Source organism: Rhinopithecus bieti, unplaced genomic scaffold, assembly GCF_001698545.2.
Source record: "Rhinopithecus bieti isolate Rb0 unplaced genomic scaffold, ASM169854v2 scaffold_19737, whole genome shotgun sequence".
Lineage (NCBI taxonomy): Eukaryota > Metazoa > Chordata > Mammalia > Primates > Cercopithecidae > Rhinopithecus > Rhinopithecus bieti.
In genome coordinates, this window is record NW_016809683.1 from 573,665 (window position 1) to 601,556 (window position 27,892).

The 27,892-nt window shown below is 45.0% G+C and overlaps 1 protein-coding gene across 5 annotated transcripts in view; it reads right to left on the reverse strand.

Annotated features, from left to right (window-relative positions):
• Nucleotides 1–27,892, reverse strand: part of LARGE1 (LARGE xylosyl- and glucuronyltransferase 1) — a 653,148-nt gene that overhangs the window by 476,796 nt on the left and 148,460 nt on the right. For all 5 annotated transcript variants that reach the window (XM_017890120.1, XM_017890121.1, XM_017890123.1 and 2 more), the window contains one exon: nt 11,097–11,284. In XM_017890120.1, coding sequence (XP_017745609.1) covers nt 11,097–11,202 — 106 coding nt within the window. In that variant the 5' untranslated portion in view covers nt 11,203–11,284. The remainder of the gene's footprint in view (nt 1–11,096; nt 11,285–27,892) is intronic.

Sequence of the window (27,892 nt, forward strand, 5' to 3'; positions counted from 1 at the left end):
GGTGGTCTTGCTCAAACGGTACAATGTCCCTGAGCCTCAGTTTCCTCATCTATAAAATGGGACGAGGATGAAGTTGTTTGGGGGAAAAAATGAGATAATATGTGTAAAATTCCTAGCCCAGCACCAGGCCAAAAGGTGGAAACTCAAAAGTCTAAGTGAGCCAGACAGGGTCAACCACTGCCATACGCAGATACCAGAAGCTCTTCCCTCTCCATTCTGTTCTATGTAAACAACAGTGCAGGGATGACACGGGGATCAACAGGGAAGGATGGAGACCGTGACAAAAGGGATCATCTGAGCTCTGTGCACATGGAGAGCCAGCACTCAGCTCCAGCTAGTAGCTACTATGACGAAATGAGGGTCTGGTTTTGCAGATCTTTTCTTTTCTTTTTTTTTAAGGAAAGCCAAAAATCATGGCTTTGTATGTGCAATCTCTCAATGTTTAACCATTAGCAACAAATTCAGAAATGGTAAAAGCAGTAGGCGGGCCAAACCCAACACAAGTGCAAGCCAGATGCAGCCAATCTTGATTTAACATGAGATAAATAGAAACGACTGCTACAGTTTCCATTATCGTTATAGTTTAAATAGTACATTTCCTTATTGTGTTTCTATATCTTCCACAATACAATAATAAAAGGGTTTTTTTTTTTTTCCATTTCCAGGAATCAGGATTTTATGAAAATGCATGTTTGTTGAATAACACAAAGAAGAACATTATCTAATGTGGCTTGGAGTCAATATCAAGCAGTAATATTGTTTTAATATTAATTAGAGCCGTGTCATTGCAAGAGCTGGTAAGAATACTGGTCTTGTTTCCAACTGATGAAAACACTCACACAGATTAGGGATTTCATGAGTAAATTTCAGATCTTGAAGTCAGTGCTGTGATCCACTCTCATAGGGTAAATATCTGTCCAAATGGTAAGGTATATCAGAAAGGAAAAAAGCCAATGTCATAGCATAGAAGTGTTAAACAATGATCCCTAAAGAAAAGTTTCATTCTTAAAAAGCATTTGAACTTCAAAGTTGAACAAGGACATAGATTCATAAATCCCAAAGGTTAATAAAATTCCTCTCATCTAAAAACAATGCAAAACCTACAAAATCATTTCAAATTCTGCTACCATCAAGATTTGCATAGTTTTTTTGAAAACTAAAATAACATACTCAGAAAAATGAACAAGTCCTGAGTGAAATACTTGGTGAATTACCATAAAGTGAGCCCAGCTATATAATCATCACATAGGTTAAAATTAAAATTAAATATTAGCAGCATCCTAAAGTCTTCCTTGGGCCCTGCCCCAGTCTCTGTTCTACCCTCCCTACCAGAGTTAACCACCATCTGGGTTGGTAAGAGCCTACATTAATTTTTGCCCGTTTTTGAACTTGGTATAATTGGAACCCTAGAGTATGTATTATTTTGTGTATGTCTTCTTTTGCTCAATATTGAGAGTACTTTCATTTTCATCACTCTATAGTACTTCAGTATATAAACGTACCACTAGTCTTTTTTTTTTTTTGAGACAGTCTTGCTCTGTTGCCCAGGCTGGAGTGCAGTGGCATGATCTTGGCTCACTGGAACATTTGCCTCCAGGGTTCAAGCGATTCTCCTGCCTCAGCCTCCCTATCAGGTGGAGCTACAGGTACACTAATTACTACCTAATTACCACCATGCCCAGCTATTTTGTACTTTTAGTACAGAGCGGGGTTCGCCATGTTGGTCAGGCTTGTCGTGAGCTCCTGGCCTCAAGTAATCTGCCCGCGTTGGCCTCCCAAAGTGCTGGGATTACAGGTGTGAGCCACCACACCCAGTCCCACTATGCATTTTAGTGTTCATGAACATTTCACAGTTTCCTGTCTGGTGCTATTATAAATAACGCTGATGTGAGCACTCTAGTACTAGTCTTTTGTTCCCACCTACGTGCATTTCTCTTGGGTGTATGGCTAGCGCTAGAGCTAAGGGATCATGTGGTATGCTTGGCTTTGCTTGGTGATACTTTGGGTAAGTTTTCCAAAGTAGTTATATAAATGGCTATCCTTTTCTTAAAATTGAGAGACCTATTCAGACATCAAAAGGACCCTCGGAGTAAAATCCTCCCTCCTTTTGTTAAATTCGTATCCAAAATCAACAAACAAAATAAAATACAATTGACTTAAAACCAGGAAACCCGCAACAAAGAACAGATATTCTGAACTTATCTTTTCAGAAAATCTTAACTCATCATCAGTTACTGATTAAACACCAATCACAGATGAAATATTATGGCCTTAAATCATTCAGACGATTCAGACCAATACATCTGAATACAATGCCTTTCTCATGAGCTGTAAATGAAATGCTGGATACATACATGTCAAATTCAAATGCAAGAACCCAAAACTCCAAGGGAAGGATAAGATGTCCACATGAAAAGTGCATGGCACATCATCTCTGCTCTATCCATAAAGCACAAGAAGAGGATGGAGAGGATGTGGGAGCACGGGACTATGGGAAAGTGGTATGTAAGGTGCAACAATGACCCCCCAAAAGATGTCCACATCCTAATCCCCATGGCCAATGAATATGTCATCTTCCATGGCCAAAAGGGCTTCACCAGTACCATTAAATTAAGGATTTTCAGATAGGGGAGTTATCTTGGATTTTCTGGGTAGGCTCAATATAATTACAAGGGTCCGGCCGGGCGGGGTGGCTCACGCCTGTAATCCCAGCATTTTGGGAGGCCAAGGCGGGTGGATCATGAGGTCAGGAGATAGAGACTATCCTGGCCAACGTGGTGAAACCCCATCTCTACTAAAAATACAAAAATTACCTGGGCATGGTGGCACGTGCCTGTAATCCCAGCTACTCGGGAGGCTGAGGCTGGAGAATCCCTTGAACCAGGGAGTCAGAAGTTGCAGTGAACTGAGAATGAACCACTGCATTCTAGCCTGGTGACAGAGCAAGACTCCGTCACACACACACACACACACAAATAGTAATAATAATAATAATGATGATAATTACAAGGGTCATCATAAGAGGGGGGGAAGAGAGTCACAGTCAGAGAAGGAAATGTAACAATAGAAGTAGAGGTCAGCGTCAGAGAGAAAGATTTGAAGATGCCACACCGCTGGCCTTGGGGATGGAGGAAGGCGCCACAAGCCAAGGAAAGTGGGCAGCCTCAAAAAGCTTAAAAAGACCAGGAGACAGATTCTTCACTGGAGCCTACAGAAGGAACCAGCCTTGCCAACACCTTGACTTTAGCCCAGTGAGGATGATTTTGAGCTTCTGACCTCTAGAACTGTAAGATAATAAATGTATGGGTTTTTTAAGCCACTAAGTTTGTGGTGGTTTCTTACAGCAGCCACAGGAAACTCATACAAGTTGCATGTTGGGAATCATGGCAACCACATTTCCTGAGTCCTGGTCCAGGCCTCTTGCCATGACCTCTTAAAGGAGATGTACCCAACAGATGCAGCAGGGTCAATTTTTTCCACCCTAGCAGGATGGCCAATATTATTTTAAGATCAAAGGCTGTGTATAAGAAAAGCAGAGGTCGTCAGGCGCAGTGGCTCATGCCTATAATCCCAGCACTTTGGAAGGCGAAGGCAGGTGGATCACCTGAGGTCAGGAGTTCAAGACCAGCCTGGCCAAGGTGGTGAAACTGCATCTCTACTAAAAATACAAAAAAATTAGCCAACTGTGGTGGCAGGCACCTGTAATCCCAACTACTTAGGAGGCTGAGGCAGGAGAATTGCTTGAACCTGGGAGGTAGAGGTTGCAATGAGCTTAGATTGTGTCACTGCACTCCAGCCTGGGCAACAGAGCAAGACTTCATCTCAAAAAAAAAAAAAAAAGAAAAGAAAAAGGAAAGTAGAGGTCATCTTTGTAACCATCTCACAAATAATTGGGATAGGCTTTACTGCCCTCTCAGATGCCAAGACCTGAAGAGACTCTTAATAGTCCTAAGGTAAGAACTACAGACACATGCACTGGGCATTTTTCGGGATGTATGTGTCACCTGGGCACTATTCTCATTTGTTGCAAGATTTTGCTCAAGCTCAGCAGTAACAGTTATTAAGCATGGGCTGGAAAATCTCTTCATTTTTGATCCATTTTTTAAAAAACACAACTTTTGTATTATAAGTCACATTTCATTTTGCATTCAGCATCCTATTTTCTTATACTCCATAATACCCTTATTAAATGATACATTTGGACCACTGTCAGGACACCAAAAATAGGCTTTCCTGCCAAAGCTGCTGCATAGCCTAGACTTGGGGGATACTGAAAGCTCCAGCAGAATATTCACCAGTACCCTGTACAGTCTAACTTCCCAGACCTTCTAGCACACTCTCTGTCTGGGCTGAGAGACGGGGGAGCAGACACGGGGATGGGGAATCAGTCATGTCTGGACAAGCCCTCCTTGGGTAAAATGCACCGCCCTCATCTTGCCTATTCCACCACACAAGTGCCCTGGGATTCCCCCATAATAATAATGCAAAGAAAAGCTTTAACTTACAATTCTTTCATTCTCACTCTAACTCTTCAAAATAGCCCAGTATCGGGACCTCATTTCTTTCTGTTGAAATTTACTGTGACAACACTCAAAAACATTCATTTCAGAGGGGTTCATATTGATAAAACGGAATGAACAGTGAACTCGGGCTTTAGGATGACAAAACAGGGGTACAGGCTGATACCAGTTCAGAAGTGAAGATCCTCTGCCTTTTCATGACACTGGTTTTAAGTGTTCAGGACTTTGCATCCTCTGAAGACATTTGCTTTTAAATAACACCCACATTGTCCCAGCCCGCCTCCCCGACAATGGGAAACCTTGCACTGAACTGGTTATGAATTATCAGAGGGCAGCATGTGTGAAGAGTTTTCTGAATGGCGGAAAAGCACCCTTTTTCCACATGCTGATAAGTGTCTAATAGCTGAACGCATCTCCTTGATGGACAGAAAAGAAGAACCACATCCCACAATAAAACCCACTGGGCTCTGAGAAAAGGTGATTCTGATAGAAAATAACAGGCAGGCTCTAAATTCTAATGGGGCTGTAGTTGAGCAGATTTATTCCCGTCCTAGAATTAACATCACGACCAAACGAAAGGAACCATGTCCTCAGGTCTCAAAAATCACAGATGCTCGCAGCACCAGGAGCCCTTCCCTACCGGTGGCTCCTGCATCCCTCAATACCAGAGCCCTTCTCAGGAAACATTCACTAAGGACACATTAGGAGTGAGTGCTCAGTTCGACACTGGGAGTGTAACGATGAGTAAAACACTTCCTTCTCTCAAGAAACGCATAGGTAAGTGGTTAGAAGGACAGCAAACAAGCAAAATATCTTTCGATGAGTGCTGGTCATAGAAGTTTCCACATGGGATCTGGCCAGGGGGAAAATGACATTGAATATGGGCATCGAAGGTGTTGGCTGGGAGGGAGGGTTACGGAAAAAAAGAACTGAATAGTGGGCAGAGAGAACACAAGAATGAAAATTAAGAACCAGAGAAGTCGTTTTCTCAGGGAGTTCAACAGAGTATTATACCCTGAAGACAGACAGTATAGGTTGAGGAAAAAATAAGTGGGGAAGACCCCAGAGTCATGGTAACGAGTCCACAGTGGATCCAGGAGGCAATGATGAGACCTGTGAGCACTCCAAGCCAGAAGAGGGAGCCTGTGTTCGTTCACGCATTCATTCAACAAACATCTGGGGACCAAATCTTCTCCCAGCACTGCAGTAGGTGCTAGAGGTGGAAGGGCAGGCTCAAGAGACCTGTTCCCTCCATTCCCAATGCTTGTCAATCTGTTGTGAAAACAAAAGACTGTAAAAACAAGAAAAATAAAGAGCCCCGAGTATTAAGGGTACATACAAGGAAGTTAGGTAAATGGGAGCTGAGGAAGCCCGCTAGTTAAGGGTCAGGAGACATTAATTGTGTTTCAGCTGAGACCCAAGGATCAAGGCAGCCAGGCAAAGGAGAGGAAGGAAACGAGTAATAGAGGGTGTCAGGGAGCAGGAAGAGCAGGTGGGAAGAGCAGGTGGGAAGAGCAGAGCCCACAGAGGGCGATGTACGCCAGGACTTACAGGTATCCAGCATGGCTGGGCAGAGGATGCCAGATGATGGGAGGCAGGATGGTGGGGGTTAGGGGATGGGCCAGAGGGGCTGAGAAGGAGCAGAGAGGTGCAGTGATTTAGCTCTGAGGACTCTGAAGAACGAAGGTGACCTGCAAGAAAGTGGGCTGTTGTGTTTAGTCCTAATCACAAAGGAGGAATGGCAGAGCCAGGGCGACAGCAGTGGTAAAAGCCGGGAAACAACCGACGCAGCTACAAGGCCAAGCTTAGACTCAACAAGAGGTGGCATCCTAGACACGGAGTGAATGAAGGGAGACAAGGATTACTCCCAAGTTTAGGGCCTGAACAGCGTGGAGCTGGGAATGCTGACTGAGGTGTCAGAGAAAGAAAGGTGGACTGGGAAAGAAAGAAAAACAAGGAGTTGGGTTTGAGAACTAAGGGGTTAATGCACTAACAAAAACACCACCTGATGAGCGTCCTTTACCAGTGGTCACTGGGCCCTGGAAAGGTGGCTCAAGGAATGGGAATCTCATCTCTTTCATGCCTGACAACTGAGTTGCTGGAACAGGTGTTTTTTCTTACAGGGAGATAATGCCTGCCTCCCCATAACATTTATGCATTGATCCTGCTTCCACGCTCAGGAGCAAATCACAATAAACCGACTCCCTCTTAGTGTCATAGTTCCCCTTAATCGGTGAAGAGTCTGGTCATTTTCAATTCACTTACATCAGATGTTAGAATCAGAAGCTTGAAGGCCAGGCACGGTGACTCACGCCTGTAATCCCAGCAGTTTGGGAGGCCGAGGCAGGTGGATCACAAGGTCAGGAGATCGAGACCATCCTGGCTAACACAGTGAAACCCCATCTCTACTGAAAATACAAAAAATTAGCCGGGCATGTTGGTGGGTGCCTGTAGTCCCAGCTACTCGAGAGGCTGAGGCAGGAGAACGGCGTGAACCCGGGAGGCGGAGGTTGCAGTGAGCTGAGATCGCACCACTGCACTCCAGCCTGGGCGACAGAGCGAGACTCCGTCTCAAAAAAAAAAAAAAAAAAAAGCTTGTAGTTAGAATGTCAGCGCCCTGCTACGTACACGCGACAACTTCATTTCACATTGGAAGAAACGAAGGCCTAGCATGAAGAGCAAGTGTGCCCCAGATCACCCAGCTCCTCTGGCTGAGCTGACTGGAGATCCTGAGACAGCTGACCCCCTCCAGGGCTCTCTCAATATATCACGCTGTGGCGTGTAATCCAACTCCAAAACCCTATGCTGAGAGCATCCACATCTCGGAAGGAGTTCTTGGCTCTGCTCTCAGAAGATCCATTGAAATTAAACAGAGTCGAAAAATAAATAAACCCATGTAAAGTATGAATAGTATTTCCATGAATACAGGCAGCAACTCTGCCCCTTATTTATGGCTTCACCTGCCACAAAACCAAACACTCAAAGGTGTCAATAAATGGATTGTAACATTGTTGTGATGTTTAATTACAGAGAAAATAATGTCTCTGCGGGCCCTTTGGGAAATGCACTGATGTCTGCGGCAACCGGCAGGGAGCTTCGTGGAGGTATTATTGCCTTTGTGTTCTGATATACTCAGCCTTTCCCAGAGCCTCAGGATCTCTGGGTCAGGAGGGGTCAGTTGGGTCACCTTGTGTAACTGCCCCTCTCGCTCAGCTCCCTCTCACGATACTGGACTTGTGTTTCTGCGTCTCTCATGCCAGGTGTTTCACTACCCCCTGGGCAGCTCATTCCAGCTCTGGACAGAATGGTCCTCATTATGAGGAGCTTGACATCTGGCTCCTTGCCACGTCCCTCCGTAGGTTCCGGGCCACCAGAGCAATCCCAATGTCTCTTTCAGGGGACAGCCCTTTGTCTGTTTGCTGAAGCTGAGCATGTACACCCTGAGCCTCTGCTTCTCCAAGGTAAACATCCTCAATTCTTCCCACCGTTTCTTACATAAACAGATTTGAACAGGCTCTGTCACTCACCTGGATTTTCCTAAGTGTGCTGCCTCATCTAGATTGTCCTTACAGTGTAGAGTCCACAAACACAAATGCAGCAGCCCTAAGGCACACTGACACTCAGTAACAGAAATCTGCTGCCTTTGTCATCCTAGCTAAAATACCGTGTTAACATGCCCACGTCACCCAGCCCCTACTAAATGCTGCTTGTGATTTGGTCCCAAGCGTGGGGTTCATTCTCATTCTAAAGGATCATGTTGATAGATACAGCCTTTACACCCAGTCTGTCATGCTGCCTCAAAGTATTTTCACAATCTTTCCAGTTTCCCATAATCCATCTGCCAGTCTGGTCAAATTGCTCAAAGTTAGTGATCGCAGTCACTCCACTGGTCATGATGGTTCTAAGCTGCCTTCAAACTGACCATAAACACATCTAACCATAAACACAGACAGTTATGAATTGTCCATAATCCAGATCAACTTCTAATCTCTTCTCTTTGGGAAACTATGCCATTTGCCTTTGGTGGCCATCCCAGTCACCCAATCTCACCCCACGTGTTTTAAGCAACTCTCCATCGTCCTGTGACCAGAAATAGGCACAGGGCTTCAAGTTAACAAAAAAGTACCAGCCTCCCTCACTACCCTCCCATAACCGCAGTGACTGATTTCAGGAGTTACCACAGGCAACAGAGGCAATATTAGAGAATTAGAAAAAGGAAAAAATCCTCTTTCTACTGGGGTTGGTGAGGACAGGATGCAAGCCTGAAACTTCCTCCACGTAGATAGTCACCCTGAGAAAAACCAAGGCAGAGCAAAACAGAACAAAGGGACAGAGATACAGAGATCTAGCTACAAAGCCCCTGGATCCAACTCTACCTGAAGCCTGCCCTATCTCTGAACTTACAAATCCTATTAACTATCAAATTCCCTTTTCAACAAAAATCAATTTGGGTTGGCTTTCTGCCAAAGAGTACAAATCAAAATTCTGCAACTTTCCTCACCCAGACTGTGTGACACCCTGTCAAATCCCTGACCAAAGTTTAATCACTCACTGAGGCCCCAATCTATAGCATGGTATTGCAGTTAAAAACTCAAGCTCTTGAGTCCAATCCGGGCTCCATCTTGACCGCCTCTGGGGCCATGGGCAGATCACTGAAGCTTATCTGCCTCATCCTCCCCATCTGTAAAATAGGTGTTATTAAATGTACCTGCCACAAAGAATCATTGTGAAGAAAGAGTGAACACATGTAAAAGTCCTTATAACAATACCTGGCCTGTAGAAATATGCAAAATACTAGTCGTTTGTACTGTTGTCATCACTGTGATGACAGAATCACAGTGTCTGTCATCACTGTCATTGTTATACCATTATTATTATTATTACCAGCTTAGTTAAAAGTCAATGTTTTACTTATTAAACCTATACTAGCATGGGTAGCTCTGCCTTCTTTTATAAAAAGAGCTTTTCCATGATCTCTGGGAGAATGTTTCCTTATATCAAGACCAACATCAACTTCCCTTCCCCTCTCTTTAGTCCCTTTTCCACAAACTTACCATCCACTGCCATGGCATAATTTATCTACCTGCTTAGATGAAGATTCTGACTGCTCCAGGGATGCAGCTCAGGGGCAGGAACAGGGACAGGGGTGTGTCACCCGGCCTCAGCCCTGGGCTAAGCATCCTGAGCCCTCCCTGCTAGGCAGGCACCCAGTTCCACCTTGTTTATATTCAGTCTAGCTAACTCAAGGCGAATCTCAGAAAGTGAAGTGGAGATCCTAATTAAAAGGTAGCCTTGAGCTGCCAATAAAATTATGCATAAAGGAAATGTTTAAAAACACAGTTGTGACTTCCTTGAGACAGATTTTCATTTGAGATCTTCATTCTTAAATTCAAGTGTGGGGGTAAATAAAAATACAGTAAGCTCTTCACCACTGCCGTTCCGTCTCTCTCTGAAGCCTAGAAAACCATGTTTGATAGGCAAAACATTGCACTGTATTTGAAATTGCTGGCTAGAAAAATGGCGAGTCTTGCTGTTCCCACTGATTTCTGGAAAGTAGCAGGTATCATCATTTGTTTTTATTTCTTTGGAGAGAGCAAATCTTTTGTTGCCTCCCTGTGCTCGGCCCGTCATGTAACTGATCATCTTTCATCCCCAGCCCAGGCCTGACAGCTCCAACAACCCTCTCCCACAGCACCCTGCCTTCCTCCATCACAACGCAGATCGCAACGTGCCGCGATGGTTTGTTAGCCTATCTGTCTCCTCCACTATCCTGTGAATCTCCAGATCTGTTATCTCCATATTCTCAGCACCAAGTTTAGTGCAGGCATCCAGTAACAACAACCACACGGCCGGTCGCAGTGGCTCACGCTTGTAATCCCAGCACTTTGGGAGGCCGAGGTGGGCAGATCACAAGGTCAAGAGATCGAGACCATCCTGGCCAACATGGTGAAATCCCGTTTCTATGAAAAATACAAGAATTAGCTGGGTTTGGTGGCAGGCACCTGTAGTCCTAGCTACTCGGGAGGCTGAGGAAGGAGAATCACTTGAACACAAGAGGCGGGGGTTGCAGAGAGCCATGATCACACCACTGCACTCCAGCCTGGTGACAGAGCGAGACTCCGTCTCAAACAAAACAAAATAAAACAAAACAAGAAAACCCACACAAACAAACAAAAAACACCACCATCACCACCACCACCACGATGTTGAATGGGTGAATAAACGAATGAATAGATGGACCAACTCTTGAAACATATGGCTCCATGAATATCTCAGTAATTTCTCTAGGGCCCAACATTTTCCCCCATTATCGACAAAGTAATTGACTTGATTTGACATTTCTGTACCCACTACCCTCCCACTGCATCAAGGTATGCCTTATTTTGCTTGTTTTTCCCTTTTTCTCCTCACATTGTTGACTGCCGCCAACTACCCGTGTGACCCTAGACAAGTCACTTCCCGTGACTGGAAATCCACATTCCCAATAGATGGCTTTGAGTTTCTTTTCTAGGGTTCTGTGACAGCTGATGTTCCCTTTCTTCCCTCCTTCCCTCTCACTTTGGCTTCCACTCTTACCTTCGAAGCTCCCAGAAAACAGGTAAATCCAGGTGATGGCTGGGATGCAGAGAAGACTCAACGAGGCAGCCAAGAATTTCCGTCTCCCCCTGCAGATTCCCAGCATCCTCTCGGAAGTGGCAATCCCTAATCCCAGAGCCGCTTCTCTGTCCGGAGCATGAAGTCCTCGGCCTCCCTCATAATACTTTCTGAAAGGAAGAGCAAAGAGGAAGGCCTGAGTTCTTAGCACTGCAGATGGATGTAAGTTACGGAAGAGAAATATCTCATAGATCCTGAAAGGGTTTTGACCAATCTAGGCTTCCTGCTAACCTTTCATCCCAAGAGATGATGCTAGAGTCTTGCAGTCTTCACAACTGAGACAATAAATAAATAAGTAAATGACAAAAACTGTGAGATCTCTCTCTCACACACATGCATACACACACATGCACACGCACATACATGCACACTTTATAGTACAGGTTAACTTTGAGACCTGAACTAACATACTTAAAGGAGCATTTAGTTAGCACCTATTATGTACCATGTACGAATCACGTGCTATGCTTCAAAAGAAGACTAGAACAGGCTGGCCGCGGTGGCTTACACCTGTAATCTCAGCACTTTGAGAGGCTGAGATGAGTGGATCACATGAGATCAGGAGTTCAAGACCAGCTGGTCAACATGGTAAAACCCCGTCTGTACTAAAAATACAAAAATGACCCGGGCATGGTGGCACGCCTGCAATCCCAGCTACTCAGGAGGCAGAGGCACGAGAATCGCTTGAATCTGGGAGGCGGAGGTTGCAGTGAGCCAAGATCGCGCCACTGCACTCCAGCCTGGGGGACAGAGCGAGACTCCATCTCAAAAAAAAAAAAAAGAATACTATAACAGAAGATGGATTCAAAAAGTGCAGTCTAATGAGATAGCCCAACAGAAAAGATCTATGAGAACCCCAAGCTGAGATCTGCATGGACCACTCTGGAAAGGCAGATAAAGGTACTGACTGCCTTGTATGTGGTCAGGATGGCAGAGCAGTTCCAGCATTCTGGGCAGAGGAGAACTGAGAAAGGCACTGGTATGGACTAAAGAGCACATGCCAAGGCAAGGAGATGGGAGAGGCCACCACCTCCATCTGCATGGGACTGTACCCTAATCACAACTGAACACACTCACTAGGGACTGTCTTCATAGCTTCCACCTTCAGCACGGAAGAAGAGGTCCAGAGAATCACAGAAACCATTAAAACATGCAGAGAAGGGATAAGAACAAACGGATAGCCTGGGGAGGGCATTTCCTCAGACCATGGCAGCAGAGTGGCCGTGAACGTGTCACCGGAAGAGGGAGCAGGTCAGTGCAGACAGGGTGGACAGCCCATGATCTTTCACCTGAATATTTGGCCAGGGAATCATGAAACCTACAAAGGAGTTAAAAAACCAATGGACTCTAAGACCTCATCTCTACCCACCTCCTAACATAGGTGTCACGCTGACTATAGGTGGAAAGAAAGATAAACCCACATGGTGCCTCCGTAACAGAGCAGAACTCACCCATTGCACACAGCTATAAAAGGCCTCAGATTCCCAAGGAACAGATGTCTATAAAACAGCTGGCTTGGTTCTCCCCATCTATATTCCCAAATGCATCCCTGCCTCTTGAGTAACCCTTATACTGCCATGACGAAGGTCTGGTTGAACTGACTCCTTTCCCCACCACCTTCCAGAAGACGGGTACCCGCCCCATCAGATCCACCTCGCATTCTTTAAGACTTAGCATATTGCCTGTCAGCTGCAGGTGCCTGACAACCATCTGCTAAATGAATACATGGAATCAGATTCTATCCAAAGGCCACCCTCTCAAGCTTCAGGAGTTTATGTTCAGCGAGTTGCCGACAATAAACACCTAACGGAGCCGATCACAACTGTCAACACTGAGCCTGCTTCTGCAATCACTCTGACACGGTTTTCTACATGGCCTTCTTTTGGAACAGATGAAAGACCACAGGGCTGGAGGGTGTAGACTAGAAAGTAAAACTGAAAAAAGCAAAATCCTTCTGAACAGAGAATGCTGACTTGAAAAAAGTCCCCTCTAGGGAATGTTCATTCTAAAGCATAGAAAACAAACCCTACGTACACATTCCACTAGTCACAGAGAATGAGAACCACCAAGACCCGTGAATCTCTTAGAAGGAAGTGCAGGAAAAGAGGGCTGTGCAGTCAGATAGAGGTGGGTTCAAGCCCAGATGCTGCACTCGGCTGGCTGTGACCTTGACAAGTCCCCTGTCTCTGGATAAACTTCCTCATTCATCTATAAATTGAGATGATACCCTTTATCTTGGAGGGTTGCTTTGAGGCTCAAATGAGAGAGCCCTTGACAAAGTGCTTACCAAAGATATTTTAAGTACATTTCAGGGTCGATCCTTCCTTCCTGGAGGGCAGAAAAGCAGCCTTAATGAGGTTTGTTTGTTTGTTTTTCCTTTTTGGAGACAGAGACTTGCTCTGTCGCCAGGCTAGAGTACAGTGGTGCGATCTTGGCTCATTGCAACCTATGCCTCCCGTGTTTAAGCGATTCTCCTGCCTCAGCCTCCTGAGTAGCTGGGATTACAGGCACACGCCACCACATCCAGCTAATCTTTGTATTTTCAGTAGAGATGGGGTTTCACCATGTTGGCCAAGATGGTCTCAATCTTTTGACCTTGTGATCCATCCACCTCAGCCTCCCAAAGTGCTGGGATTATAGGCGTGAGGCACCACACCCGGCCTTTAATGAGGTTTTTTCTCTTTCTCCACTCCCTCACTTCCCCCACAGGGTTGGGTAGGAAACAGATCCCAAAAAATAGGTATTGCCCAATAGGCCAGATAGGTGATTTAAACCTGAAGGATCCACCTACTCAATTATCCTACCAGAGTTACCATTCTCCCTAGGGATCTGTGAGGGGTGGGTTCAGGACCCCCCACAGATACCAAAATCCACAGATGGCTCAAGTCCCTCATATAAATGGGCATAGTATTTGCATATAACCTACACCTATCCTCCTATATATTTTACTCTAAATCATCTCTAGATTACTTATAATACCTAATGCAGGCCGGGTACGGTGGCTCATGCCTGTAATCCCAGCACTCTGGAATGCTAAGGTGGGTAGATCACCTGAGGTCAGGAGTTTGAGACCAAGGCAGGTGGATCACCTGAGGTCAGGAGTTTGAGACCAGCCTGGCCAACATGGAGAAACCCTGTCTCTACTAAAAATGCAAAAATTAGCCAGGTGTGGTGGCGTGCACCTGTAATCCCAGCTACTCGGGAAGCTGAGGCAGGAGAATCACTTGAACCCGGGAGATGGAGGTTACAGTGAGCCGAGATTGTGCCACCGCACTCCAGCCTGGGCAACAGAGCAAGACTCCATCTCAAAATAGTAATAATAATAATACATTTTTAAAAAACTTAACAAAAAAACGTTGAATGCAATGTGAATGAGACATAGTTATACTGTATTGTTTAGAGAATGACAAAAAAGTCTGCACATGTTCAGTATAGATGCAACCATCCGTTTTTTCCTGTAAATTTTCTTTCTTTTTTTTTTTTGAGACAGAGTCTCGCTCTATCACCCAGGCTGGAGTGTAGCAGTGCCATCTCGGCTCACTGCAAGCTCTGCCTCCCGGGTTCACACCAATCTCCTGCCTCAGCCTCCCAAGTTGCTGGGACTACAGGCGCCCGCCACCACGCCCGGCTAATTTTGTATTTTAGTAGAGACGGGGTTTCATCGTGGTCTCGAACTCCTGACCTTGTGATCCGCCCGCCTTGCCTCCCAAAGTGCTCGGATTATAGGCGTGAGCCACCGCGCCCGGCCTTTTCCTGAAGATTTTCAATTGCAGTTGGTTGAATCTGTGAATGTGAAAGCCTCTGATATGAAGGGCTGACTGTATCACAACATTCAAATCGCAATTTTGTTTTCACAGTTTACTTACAGCAATAAGTCAAGGCAACTAGCAGTAAGCAGCACTTCTATGTCAAGCACTTTTCTGTATTTTTTGCAAATAACTGTTTATGTAATTCTCAAAATAACCTATGAGATAAACACTATTTCCAGTCCCCACTGTATGGATGAGAAAATTAAGGCCTAGAGAGATTAATTACCTGGCCAAGGATTACACACTACTAGTAAGAGGCGAAAGCACCTCAGGCTCTGCTCTCCCTCAGCAATTGATCCTAAGAGAACTCTTGCCAGAGGGCGTTTTCCTTTTGCTTTAAACCAAATCCTTCCTATTGAATATTATGATTATTTCTTTCCCAGGGTCAAATATATCATAACTGTTCACTCTTATTCCAGAAAAAAGTACAAAAGAAAGACATTAAAAGCTACAGACTAGGGTTGGGCCCAGTGGCTAACACCTGTAATCCCAGCACTTTGGCATGCTGAGGCAGACGGATCACCTGAGGTCAGGAGTTCAAGACCAGCCTGGCCAACATGATGAAACCCCATCTCTACTAAAAAATATAAAATTGTGGTGGTGCGCACCTGTAATCCCAGCGACTCGGGAGGCGGAGGCAGGAGAATCATTTGAACCTGGGAGGTGGAGATTGCAGTGAGCCGAGATCACACAATTGCACTCCAGCCTGGGCAATAAGAGCAAAACTCCATCTCAAAAAAAAAAGCTATAGACAAATTGTAAAGGAAGGGAGGAGGATAGGAACTGAACTCATTTGGTATTAATAATATTCAAATAACACTGGGGAAAAAAACTCTTTAATAAAACACTTACTTTTCTCTTTTCCTCTCTCCATCTGCAGAAGTTAATATCAATACATACAATTTGTACAAAGTTTTAAAACAGTTTTAAAACAGAATCTATGGTGGTTTCCCTTTTATGATAACACAGGCATCTGAAATTAAACCCAGCAGGTAAAAAATACTCCTTCATGGATTTCACTTTTAAATGACACCTCTGTGTACTAAAACACATTTTAAGAAAATCTCAATCTATATCAGAAGTTACTCCAGGAAGTCAACACAGAAATCAACACAAGAAGAAAGGAAGGAAGAAACAGGAGGTGGGCTGGAAATTACATCCCAAACATGGGTAAGTGTCAGTGAATTAACTGGGAAAACCAGCTTCTAACCTGCTCTCTCCCTACTGCTGCCTGGTGCGAGGGAGACCTCCCCACCTGTTAACCCAGGTGTCTAAGAGTCATCCCTAAACACCTCTCCCTCAACTCCAACATCCAAATCTTCGGCCATGCTGGCCAACTCCTCCTCCTAAACATGTACTCCATCTGTCATCTCCCATCTGTCTTAACCAACGAAATTTACGTTTATGAAGAACATTGTATGAACCCAAAAAAATCACCATGATCTGTTTGTTTTGTTTGAGACAGGGTTTCACTCTTGTGGCACAGGCTGGAGTGCAATGGCATGATCTCAGCTCACCGCCTCCCAGGTTCATGTGATTCTCCTGCCTCAGCCTCCTGAATAGCTGGGATTACAGGCGCCTGCCACCACGTCCAGCTATTTTTTGTATTTTAGTAGAGACAGGGTTTCACCATGTTAGCCAGGCTGGTCTCAAACTCCTGACCTCAGGTGATCCACCTGTCTTGGTCTCCCAAAGTGCTGGAATTACAAGTGTGAGCCACCATGCCTGGCTGATCTGTTAAACTACAAACACAGAATTCAAAGCTAAATGTATTATATAATGTGATCACAAATATCCTTCAGTCCAAAGCAATAAATTTTATATATGTGTACAAATACCTACATATCGATACACGAAAAAAAGGCTTAAATGTTGTAAATTATCTTTCGGTATAGAATATGACTAATTTCAACACATTTATATATATGTGTATATATACACATTATATATATACTTCCTGAAATTTGATACAAGAAGCCTACATTGCTTTTCTTTTTTTTTGCGACAGAGTCTCTCTCTGTCGCCCAGGCTGGAGCGCAGTGGCAAGATCTCAGCTCACTGCAAGCTCCACCTCCCGGGTTCATGCCATTCTCCTGCCTCAGCCTCCCGAGTAGCTGGGACTACAGGTGTCCACCACAACACCCGGCTAATTTTCTGTATTTTTAGTAGAGACGGGGTTTCACCGTGTTAGCCAGGATGGTCTCGATCTCCTGACCTCATGATCCGCCCGCCTTGGCTTTCCAAAGTGCTGGGATTACAGGTGTGAGTCACTGTGCCCGGCCAGCATTGCTTTTATAATTTAAAAGTTATTTAAAAATTGGCCAGGCGCGGTGGCTCACACCTGTAATCTCAGCACTTTGGGATGCTGAGGCAGGTGGATCACCTGACATCAGGCGTTCAAGACCAGCCTGGGCAGCATGGTGAAACCCTGTCTCTACTAAAAAAAAATAAAAATAAAAATAAATCAGCTGGGCGCAGTGGTGCATGCCTGTAATCCCAGCTACTGGAGAGGCTAAGGCAGGAGAATCGCTTGAACGCGGGAGGCGGAGGTTACAGTGAGCTAAGAGCTTGCCACTGCACTCCAGCCTGGGAGACAGAGCGAGACTCCATCTCATAAATAAATGTTATTTAAAAGTTTTGATCTCTACGTCTTAATTATATTGCTTGCAATTCAAAATACCTCAGCACTGACAGTATAAAATATATATATATGTGTATATATACGTGTGTGTATATATATAAGCTTTAATTTACAAGTTCAGTGCAGTGAGTTAACATCTCTTGTGTCCTAATTGGGAATACACCCTCCAGGGATGGCTGGTTACCATTTGAGAGACTCCAGTCAGAAGCCTACATTTCAAGCGTGTACTCCAGCTATCTCTTGTCAGCACCAGAGGCTGTCTTTTAATTAGCATCATGGATGTTAGAAATAATTTTTCATGGGTGTTCGAGATGTGTGGATTGTCTAGAAACACTGCACATGAAGAAGGAATAAAAATCTAAGAAAAAATATATATACACACATACACACAAACACACATATATATGGGGAACAAAATGACTCAAACCCTTCAGAGTTGCTTAGGATCCCAAACTGATCCTAGGTGTATACAACAGTTGGAGGATTTGGACCACTGATTCTAACTAGAAGATTGCCTGAATCCTGCCACTCTCATATTGTCACTCATCTTCAGTGAACCTTTCTTACAAGGTGCTGTCCCAGCACCTGAAAGAGAAAGAGCTGGACATCACCGAGGTTTTGTTATAAAACAGGTCCTATAGGCCGGGCGCAGTGGCTGACGCCTGTAATCCCAACACTTTCGGAGGCCGAGGCAGGTGAATCACAAGGTCAGGAGATCAAGACCATTCTGGCTAACACAGTGAAACCCCATCTCTACTAAAAATACAAAAAATTAGCCAGGTGTGGTGGCAGGAGTCTGTAGTCCCAGCTACTCAGGAGGCTGAGGCAGGAGAATGGCATGAACCCGGGAGGCGGAGCTTGCAGTGAGCCAGGATCACACTGCTGCACTCCAGCCTGGGCGACAGAGCGTGACTCCGTCTCAAAAAAACAAACAAACAACAACAACAAAAAAAAACAGTCCTATGGCAGATGGATAGTTGAAAGATGTTAGCTTTATTATCATTATTTGTATTACTGCCATTATTATTTTCCCAATGCACACCTTTACCCAGGCCACACTCTCCTGTGCACATACACACACACAGACACACACACACACTCCAGACACACACACACACACACACACACACACACACACACACACACACACACAGTCTCCTGCCCTGCCTACTATATCCTGGACGTCTTTCCTCCTCTCTGGAGCCTCAGTAGAATCAAGTCTTCACTGCTTCTATAGGACCTCTCTGTCAAGTCTAGCCCTGAAGGCTCTCCCTTTTTGCTTCTCAACTCCAACAGGAGTCAGCAGCACACTCCTAATCACTTAATTATCTTCTAGTCATTTCCTAGGCATTACTTAATCTCTCTTCATTGGACTAAAACTCCTTCAGGGCAAAGGATCTAGGGTTAGTTTCAAGTCTCTCCCTGAGACCAGCATCTAAGACCACGGAATGTTTACACTAACCCACCTCTACTCAAAGGTGTTGGTCCTTGAACCAACAGCCATCAGCATCAGCTGATCTTTTCAGACACGCAGAATCTCAGGTCTCACCCTAGCCTCACTGAATCAGAATTGGCATTTTAACAAGATCTCAGGTGATTCATGTATACATGACTGTCTGAGAAGCCTGTACTAAAGCACTTAGTAAATAACTGGTTAATAAACAGAGCTGGCCACCCCTTCTCCTCTCCGCTCCTCGCTTCACCAGAGCAGGAATCCGCCAGGGCAGTAGGGCAAACTGTTCACATCCTAGACTTCCTTGATTGCAAATTTGTTACAACAGCTTTCTGAGACACGAAAGCAGAGTTTCTAAACACGTGCCTTTTCTAACTAAACAAAAACATCTATGGACTAGGGTTGGCTCTGATGATGTGCTGGACTTCTCATCAAAAACTTCTCCCACACGTGAATACTGACTGAATGGCACCAGCACCACCCACTTCATTACACCCACCGTACCAAAGGGAAAACTGAGACTAAGAGAGGCTAAAGACGCTGACTTAGTGGTTGGAAACCCTGGCACTCAAATTCTCGTATTGTTTCCTTTACGGTCTATCTCCCCTATCAGACCATCAATGTCACAAGGGCAGGGACTTGTCCATTCTGCCCACTGCTGCCTTGTTCATTACTGGCACAGTATCTAGCATATAGAAAAGAAGCTGATCAATAAATATTTATTGAATGGATCAATGACTGTCTCCATCACGGCAGCAATCTCCCTGGATATTCATTACCATACAAACTACTCCAATCACACAACACCCCTCAGCCCACCCTTCCCCTCCAAGCCCATCTGTGGAATGCCATGAACTTCTACTATGAGATCAGAAAACTCCTCTTTATATCCAACTTGCTTCCTCTCACGTCATTCTACCTCTTGCTTTTATGTGAAAATGGAGCTGTCCCCTAAATCACTGCTTCCCCTAAAAGAAAGATCTGCTCCCCTCTTGCAAAGCATGTACCCAACTAAGGGATAGGAAACAGGTCTCTGTCCTTCTGGCTTCCAGTTGTCTCTACTGGATCCTCCTGCCACTCTCTCTTATGAAGATGCCTGTTCCCACTGTGGCTCACCATCGTCCTGTCCTTGGCAACTACTGGTCACGGCTCTCATTCACGTTTTTAAGCCAATAGGTTACAGTAATTTAGTTCACATAAGAACAGCATATTTCAGGCCTACAATTTCCATTTAATATCAGCAAAAATAATCTGTATGGAAAACCCAAAAGCAACCATAGAACATAATACACAAAATGCACAAATGTACTTTAAAATGCAAGTTATTATATGGCATTAGCAAGGTAGAACAATATAGATATTAAGGTATCCATCTCACTGTAGCTAATAATCTTTTTGCATATATAGCCAATGCAAACGTACAAATTACAACTTAAGTGTTGATGTTAAAACGTGTAACACATCCTCAGATCATTTATTTGAAGATACTAAAATAATGTCATGTTTATGTTTCATTATTTAAGAAAGTCTTCAGCTCATTTCTAACGCTTCATAAAGCATTGCACTGATAACATATGTGTGGCCAGGACAAACTGTTCCCTGAACTTAAAAGGTGAAAGACATGCCAGGCAAAGTGGCTCATGTCTATAATCCCAACATTTGGGAGGGCAAAGGGGGAAGAACTGCTTGAGGCCAGGAGTTCAAGACCAGCCTGGGCAACACAGAGAGACCTTCCATCTCTAAGAAAATGTAAAGACGTTAGCTGGGCATGGCGGCATCTGCCTGTAGTCACAGCTACTCCAGAGGCTGAGGGAGGATGATCACTTCAGCAAAGAGTCTAAGGTTGCAGTGAGCTAAAAATCACACCACTGCACTCCAGCCTGGGCAACAGAGTGAGACCCTATCTCTAAAAAAGAAAAAAAAAAAAAGGTGAAAGGCAACATCCTATATTGCTATTGCAGATGAAAAATATATATATATGTGTATGTGTGTGCACATACAATCCCCCATATCACACACAAGCAATCACCCATAATCCATAAGGGGAGGTCATTTACTCCTCCCATTCTCGATAACTGTAATCTCCCCAAGACCATTCTCACACTCTTCCTCCTCTCCACTCACTTCCGTGATGAAAATGCCCATTCAAAATATCTGCCACTTCACATAAACCACGTTCACATTCTAGGCCTTGTCACCCAAAGCAGCGCAACCTGCATAGTTTCAAATGTCAATATCCCCCACAATCCCCCACAGTCCCACTGCCAGCCCTCTAGGGCTACAATTGCACAGATATTCTTTACTGTCATCATGACCCCCAATCCACTGCCCTTCTTTATCACACTCTCTATCCAGGTCTAGTTTTTTTGTTTGTTTGTTTGTTTTTTGTATTCTCTCTTGTTCAGTGTAGATGCTGCCACGGTTCGTTACTATAAACCCCTTCTGTAAGCACTCACCCCTCCCTTGGCCCTTTTTGTTTCAGACCGCACTAGCCTGGGAAAATCCGATGCTTCAGATGAATGCAACTTTCCTTGCTCTTCACAGCTTTACGTGTGAAGCCAAACGGGGTAGGAAATCACACTAGCAGGCTGGCAGATATGTTTCAGTTAATCATTTCTGATTTCAAATGGGCAGTCAACTGCTCAGAAATGCTACTGCCTTTCTCTAGTAAGCTCACTTCCCCAACCTCTGAGATACTTATTTCATAGATTTTTTCCTCAAACCTCTTCCGTCTTGAATGATAAATTTCAGGAGTATTCCAGAATTCAATGTGGGGTCCACACTTTCTATTTCTCCCTAGTTGAAAACCCCCATGCCAACAGCTTGCAAAACAATCTCCAGGCTGACGACTCCCATATTCCTCCCTGTAGCTCTGGCCTCTCTTCTTAGCTCCAGGTCCATGTGTACAATGACCTTCTTCCTATATACCCACTGGATAAATCCGCATGCATCTCAGACCTCAACTCCTGATTTCCTCCTCCGAACCTGCTCAGAAAGGACAGTATCATTGACTCCATTGCTCAAGCCACATATATAGGAGCCATTCTCAATTCCTCACTCAAACAGCTCATCTTGAGCAATCCACGCATCCTCCAATTCAGGCAAATTTCTGCTATTCCATGCCTCGGATACATCTTCCTCTCTCCATTTCTCCTGCCACTATATGAATCGAAGCTACCATTGCGCCCCATGCCCATGGCTTCTGCATTAGCAGCCTCATTCAAACTCCGCTTGAAATTACTCCATGTTGGCTGGGTGCGGTGGCTCACACCTGTAATCCCAGCACTTTGGAAGGCCGAAGTGGGCGAATCACGAGGTCAGGAGATCGAGACCATCCTGGCTAACACAGTGAAATCCTGTCTCTACTAAAAATACAAAAAAATTAGCCAGGCGTGTGGTGGGCGCCTATAGTCCCAGCTACTCGAGAGGCTTAGGCAGAAGAATGGCGTGAACGTGGGAGGTGGAGCTTGCAGTGAGCCAAGATCGCGCCACTGCACTCCAGCCTGGACGACAGAGCGAGACTCTGTCTCCAAAAAAAAAAAATGGAAATTACTCAGTGTTTCTCATCAACTCTTAAATCCAAACTCTTTGCTCCACCTAGAAGCACCTGGCTTGACCTCGATCTCTCCGACCTCGTCTCTGGCCACTCTTCTCTGCTCTACTCCAGCCACACTGACCCTTTCACTTCTGGAATATGCCTCAGCGTCTTTGCGAGTGTGCTCCCTGTGCCTGAAATGCTTATGTTGGGCTCTTTGCTGGACTGCATCCTTATCCCTCTAGACTAGACCTTGAATGCTGTTGACTCAGAGAACTCTTCCCAGACAATCCTATGCCTCAGTAGCCCCCTCCCCAACTTTGTCCATCACCATGCTGTGGTCGTTTCGTTCATAGTACTCATCAGATTTCTAAATTAAACAATTATTTGATTGATTACTTGCTTAATAGCTGCTGCGCCCGCTAGATTTTAATTTCTACTTGGGCACAAACCATGACTACTTTATATTCAAGGTATACTCAGACACAGGGGAAGCACTCAGGGAGTATCTGCAGAATGAATGAATGAACTAATGAATAAATGAACAAATGTTCCACCATCAGGCAGCCTGCAGTCACTCTCGTACTGCTCCAATAAACCCTTTAAAACAAAGGTCCAGAAACTAGCTGTCTGACCATACAACATCTGTAACATGAGAAATGAAATCCATGCAGCATCCCACAGAGGTCCCTGTGGCAATGAAGTACTGCCCCTCAGACACCCTCTCGTACATGTGAGGTCATTTGCAAAGTTCATTTTGGTAACTTTCTCTCCGGTCTCCCTGCTCCATGGGAATGATAACACAGGGAGCAACTGGTGCCTCCTCTGGGTCCAGGGCCACGCAAGGGTCTCTGTAGAATTTCCTCCCTGAAGGTGATCCTGTGGCCTGTCAAACTGGCACTCCTTAATGGCACTTGGCCTTGGAGGCACTATTAAAAAATTCATCGTGTAAACTCTAATTTAAAGGCCGCATGCAATATGCTCTCAAACAAACACTGAAAACTTCGAGTTCACGATGTTGAAAGGACCACAAGGGTCCACTCCTGCCAACTCAGTTTGTCTTCATCCTGCTGTGAAGTCAAATTCTCTGGCTACAGAGAAACATGCACATTTGCCCTCGGAACCACTGTGACGTCACAGATCAGGGCAGTGGTCCCCCCTGAGGCATCCAAACAGTCCTCAACCACCCATTTTCATACAGCTCTGCAGTCAAGACACATTACTTGTCACCTGAGTTTTGCCCATCTTGTCTCTCTTATAAGACAAGCAAACTCCAATGCACAGTTTGCATTTCACATGGGCCTCACAGCATTTACAAAGCTCTGGGAGTCAGGAAACCTGGCCTCAACCATCAGCTCTGCAGACACAAGCTGCAGGAGCCTGGCAACTGATTCGTTATCCTGGAGCCTCCCATCAATTTTCTGGGAAAGCCCATGGCAATATCAGGCACTCGTGGTTGTTCCAAGGATTGGAAGAGATCAAATGAAATCCAAAATGCGATTATAACACAATATGAGATGCTATGTAGTATTAATATGACTAAAATAAATTGATTGACTATAGCTGCTCGACTAATCAAAATCTAAGGACAGTACAGACACTACTGTTTCCTTCCTTTGATAACCACAAATCAGGTGTGAGGTGGGGAGGATGTGCTCTGATTCTGCCTCAAGGCTGTGTATCTTGGAAAAGGAAGAAGTATTGAAAAAGGAAAGAATACTCTTACATATACCAGAAGGCAGGAGGAACTCCTCCAAACACATTATTCAATATGTTACTGCTCTTTTTGAAGGAATCATATCCATTTTTCAAAAGAGACCATCCCTATGAAACAAATTATGTCTCAAAATTTAGCACCAGGAAATGATTCTCTCCTAAGAGTTCATAGGCTTCCCTGGATAAGACAATGGCCATTCTTACAAAACTTACCTCGTTCTCCATAGTCGACTTAAAAAAAGGGTTAAAAAAATAGGAGATAATAAGCTTTTGATTTTTCTTTTTTTGAGACAGAGTCTTGCTCTGTGGCCCAGGCTGGAGTGAAGTGGCATGATCTCGGCTCACTGCAAGCTCTACCTCCCGGGTTCAAGCAATTCTCCTGACTCAGCCTCCCAAGTAGCTGGGATTACAGGCGCGTGCCAACACATCCGGCTAATTTTTCTATTTTTAGTAGAGATGGGGTTTCACCATGTTGGCAAGGCTGGTCTCAAACTCCTGACCTCAGGTGATCCATTCGCCTTGGCCTCCCAAAGTGATGGGATTACAGGCGTCAGTCACCACACCCAGCCAGACATTAATCTTAATATTTTATTTAACCTAGTATGCTTAATATATTAGCCTGTTAACACGTAATTAATACAAAGCACCACTAATGAGATGCTTTAGTTCTTTTTCTCATCTCAGTCTTCACAGAACACATCTTATCTTATCACTGACAGCACATCTCAGTTGGAAGTAGCCACGTTTCAAGTGCTTAAGAGCCACATGGGCTAGTGGCCACGGTACTGGACTGTGCAGGTGTCAGTATTTTCCAAACCTTTACATCACACTGTTTGAGAATGGAGTTGAGGCAGAGAGCCCGGGAAGCTTTGCCGTAATACAGGCTGGATAAATAGCAGTAGGAGTTAGTGGCAGCAGAACTACAGAGAACCGGATTTAACTGGATGTGACAGTGCTTTGGAAAGAAGAAAACATTTATTGGGCAACTAGGATACCCAGGTACCACACTGACACTTTCTCATGGCCTTAATTCACTCAGCTTTTACAATCCATCTGTGCGACTGCACTTAACAGAGAAGGGCACTGAGGTTCAAAGAAGTTAAGTGGCTTAGGTCCCACAGCTGTAAGAGAGATGCTGGGAATAACCCCAAGATTTCTGGCTTCAAATTGAATGTGCTTCTCTCAACATGGTAGCAAAAGCTTCCAAAATCTGATCCCTGTCAACCTCGCCTTTCCAGCTTCATACCCTGGCATGGTCCAAATCACGCCTTCTAATCCAGGAACACCACATGGGCAAAGCTGCTATGTGGCCTCACACTTCTCTGCCTTTCCACTTGCTGCCTCTTTTAACTGCTAGACTTTCCCACACCAACTCTGCCTTTCCCCATGGGGAGCCTCTAAGTCAGTGGTTCTCAATAGGGGGTAATTTACCCCCAGGGGACATTTGGCAATGTGGAGACAATTTTGATTATTAAGACTGGGGGCTTGGCCAGGCACAGTGGCTCATGCCTGTAATCCCAGCACTTTGGGAGGCTGAGGCGGGCAGATCACCTGAGGTCAGGAGTTCAAGACCAGCCTGGCCAACATGATGCAACCCCATCTCTACTAAAAAATATAAAAATTGTGGTGGTGCGCACCTGTAATCCCAGCGACTCAGGAGGCTGAGGCAGGAGAATCACTTGAACCCGGGAGGCAGACGTTGCAGTGACCCAAGATCATGCCACTGCACTCCAGCCTGGGCAACAGAACAAGTCACTGTTTTAAAAAAAAAAAAAAGACTCAGGAGGGTGGGATGCTACTAGCATTGGGTGGGTCAAGGTCAGGAATGCTAATAAACATCTTACCAGGCAGAGGACAGTCCCACAACAAAGAAGGATAATGTCCCAAATGACAACAAGGCTCAGACTGGGAAACCCCAGTTTAAGGTAAGCACTTCAGAGAGGACCCTTCCCTCACTGAAAGGCTCCAAGGATGTTTCAATCGAGCACAGGCACAAAAGATGACCTGCAAATGCACTGTGGTCATCTTTATCTTTTCCTCCAGAGTCATCTTCCTTGGCTTGGGGAAGTGAAGTCCATTGATCTGCATCCCAACGAGTTTTCTTAATTTCTACCCTTGGTACTGTTCCACACAATCTGGACTGTGCTTTAAAAGGGCAGGAACTCAAGTTTAATTGAGCCACAGGCAGGCAGGTGGTGTGGACATTACTTCTAGCATAGAGCTCTCTCTGGGGTGACACAGGTACGGAACCAAATGGGGAGAAAGAATGGAGAAGTAATCAAAAATTTCCACTTCCAATATTAACCTCTTTCAACAATGCATTGCCAAAGAGATCTTTAATGCAAATTTATCTTTCCTGAGGATATACCTTCTTCCCAGGGTCAGACTACAGCTTCAGGAAGGCTGATTTTTATGTTTTTCTTCTGAATGTTAAATCAGCCCTTAATCACATCCATGAGGCTACCTATGAAGCCCTGCCTTGGAGTATTTCCATCTTCGTTCTTCTGATTTTCATTCTGGAAACGGACGATGTAAGCAGGCAGGCCTCACATTTCCATTCTGCTTAAGCAAATACTCATAAGCATTTCACAAGAACCAACACTGGCAAATGCACTTCGGTATTCCTTAGTGTTGAAGGGACCTGCCTTGTCTGATGTGCAGTGTATTGTTCCTCCAAGTTCCAAGGCCTAGGGAGATTTCATGTAAATATCTCTGGTGCCAAATGATACAGGGAAGACAGCTATTGCTTTACCTTTTCTCTACCTCTTGCCATTCACTACAGTCCACAAGGCGCCTACTGACTGGGGTACATGGCTAGGCCAGGTCCAGGGCTGGAGAATGGGGATGCAGACGTGGACAGGACACGGGCCCCTGCTCTTGAGGGGCCTTAAGAGAGTGTACGGGACAGTCTGGCAGACACAAACACCACAAACATGAATAAGTCGGGAGCCAGGGACACATGACTCTCAGGGAAAAATAAGCTGAGCCAGAGGATGGCACAATTTCAAAAGAGTGAGAAGGACAGAGAAGTCATTCCTGGCAGAAAGAACCACTAGAAAAAAATGAAAGGCCTGGAACCAGGGTGTGGCAACCAACCGCTCCTTCTAGAAGAAAAGGTACAGAGAACACTCAGATAATGGGACTGGGACAGGACTTGAATGCTCAGTGAAGGAGAATTTGAACTTCTTTCCACGGCCCCTAGGGAGCCACTTGAGATTCCCGAGCAGGAATGATGGGATCTGTGCTTAAGACAATCAATGGCCAAGCACGGTGGGTCACACCTGTAATCCCAGCACTTGGGGAGGCTGAGCTGGACGATCTCTTAAGCCCAGGAGTTCAAGACCAGCCTGGGCTACAACATGAGACCTCATCTCTACAAAAAAGATTGTACCAAATTAAATTAGCCAGGTGTGGTGCCACATGCCTATAGTCCCAGCTACTCGAGAGGCCAAGGTGAAATGATCGTTTGAACCCAGGAGGTCAAGGCTGCAGTAAGCCACGATGATACCACTACACTCCAGCCTGGGCAACAGAGAGGGAGGGAGGGGAAGGGGAAGGGGGAGG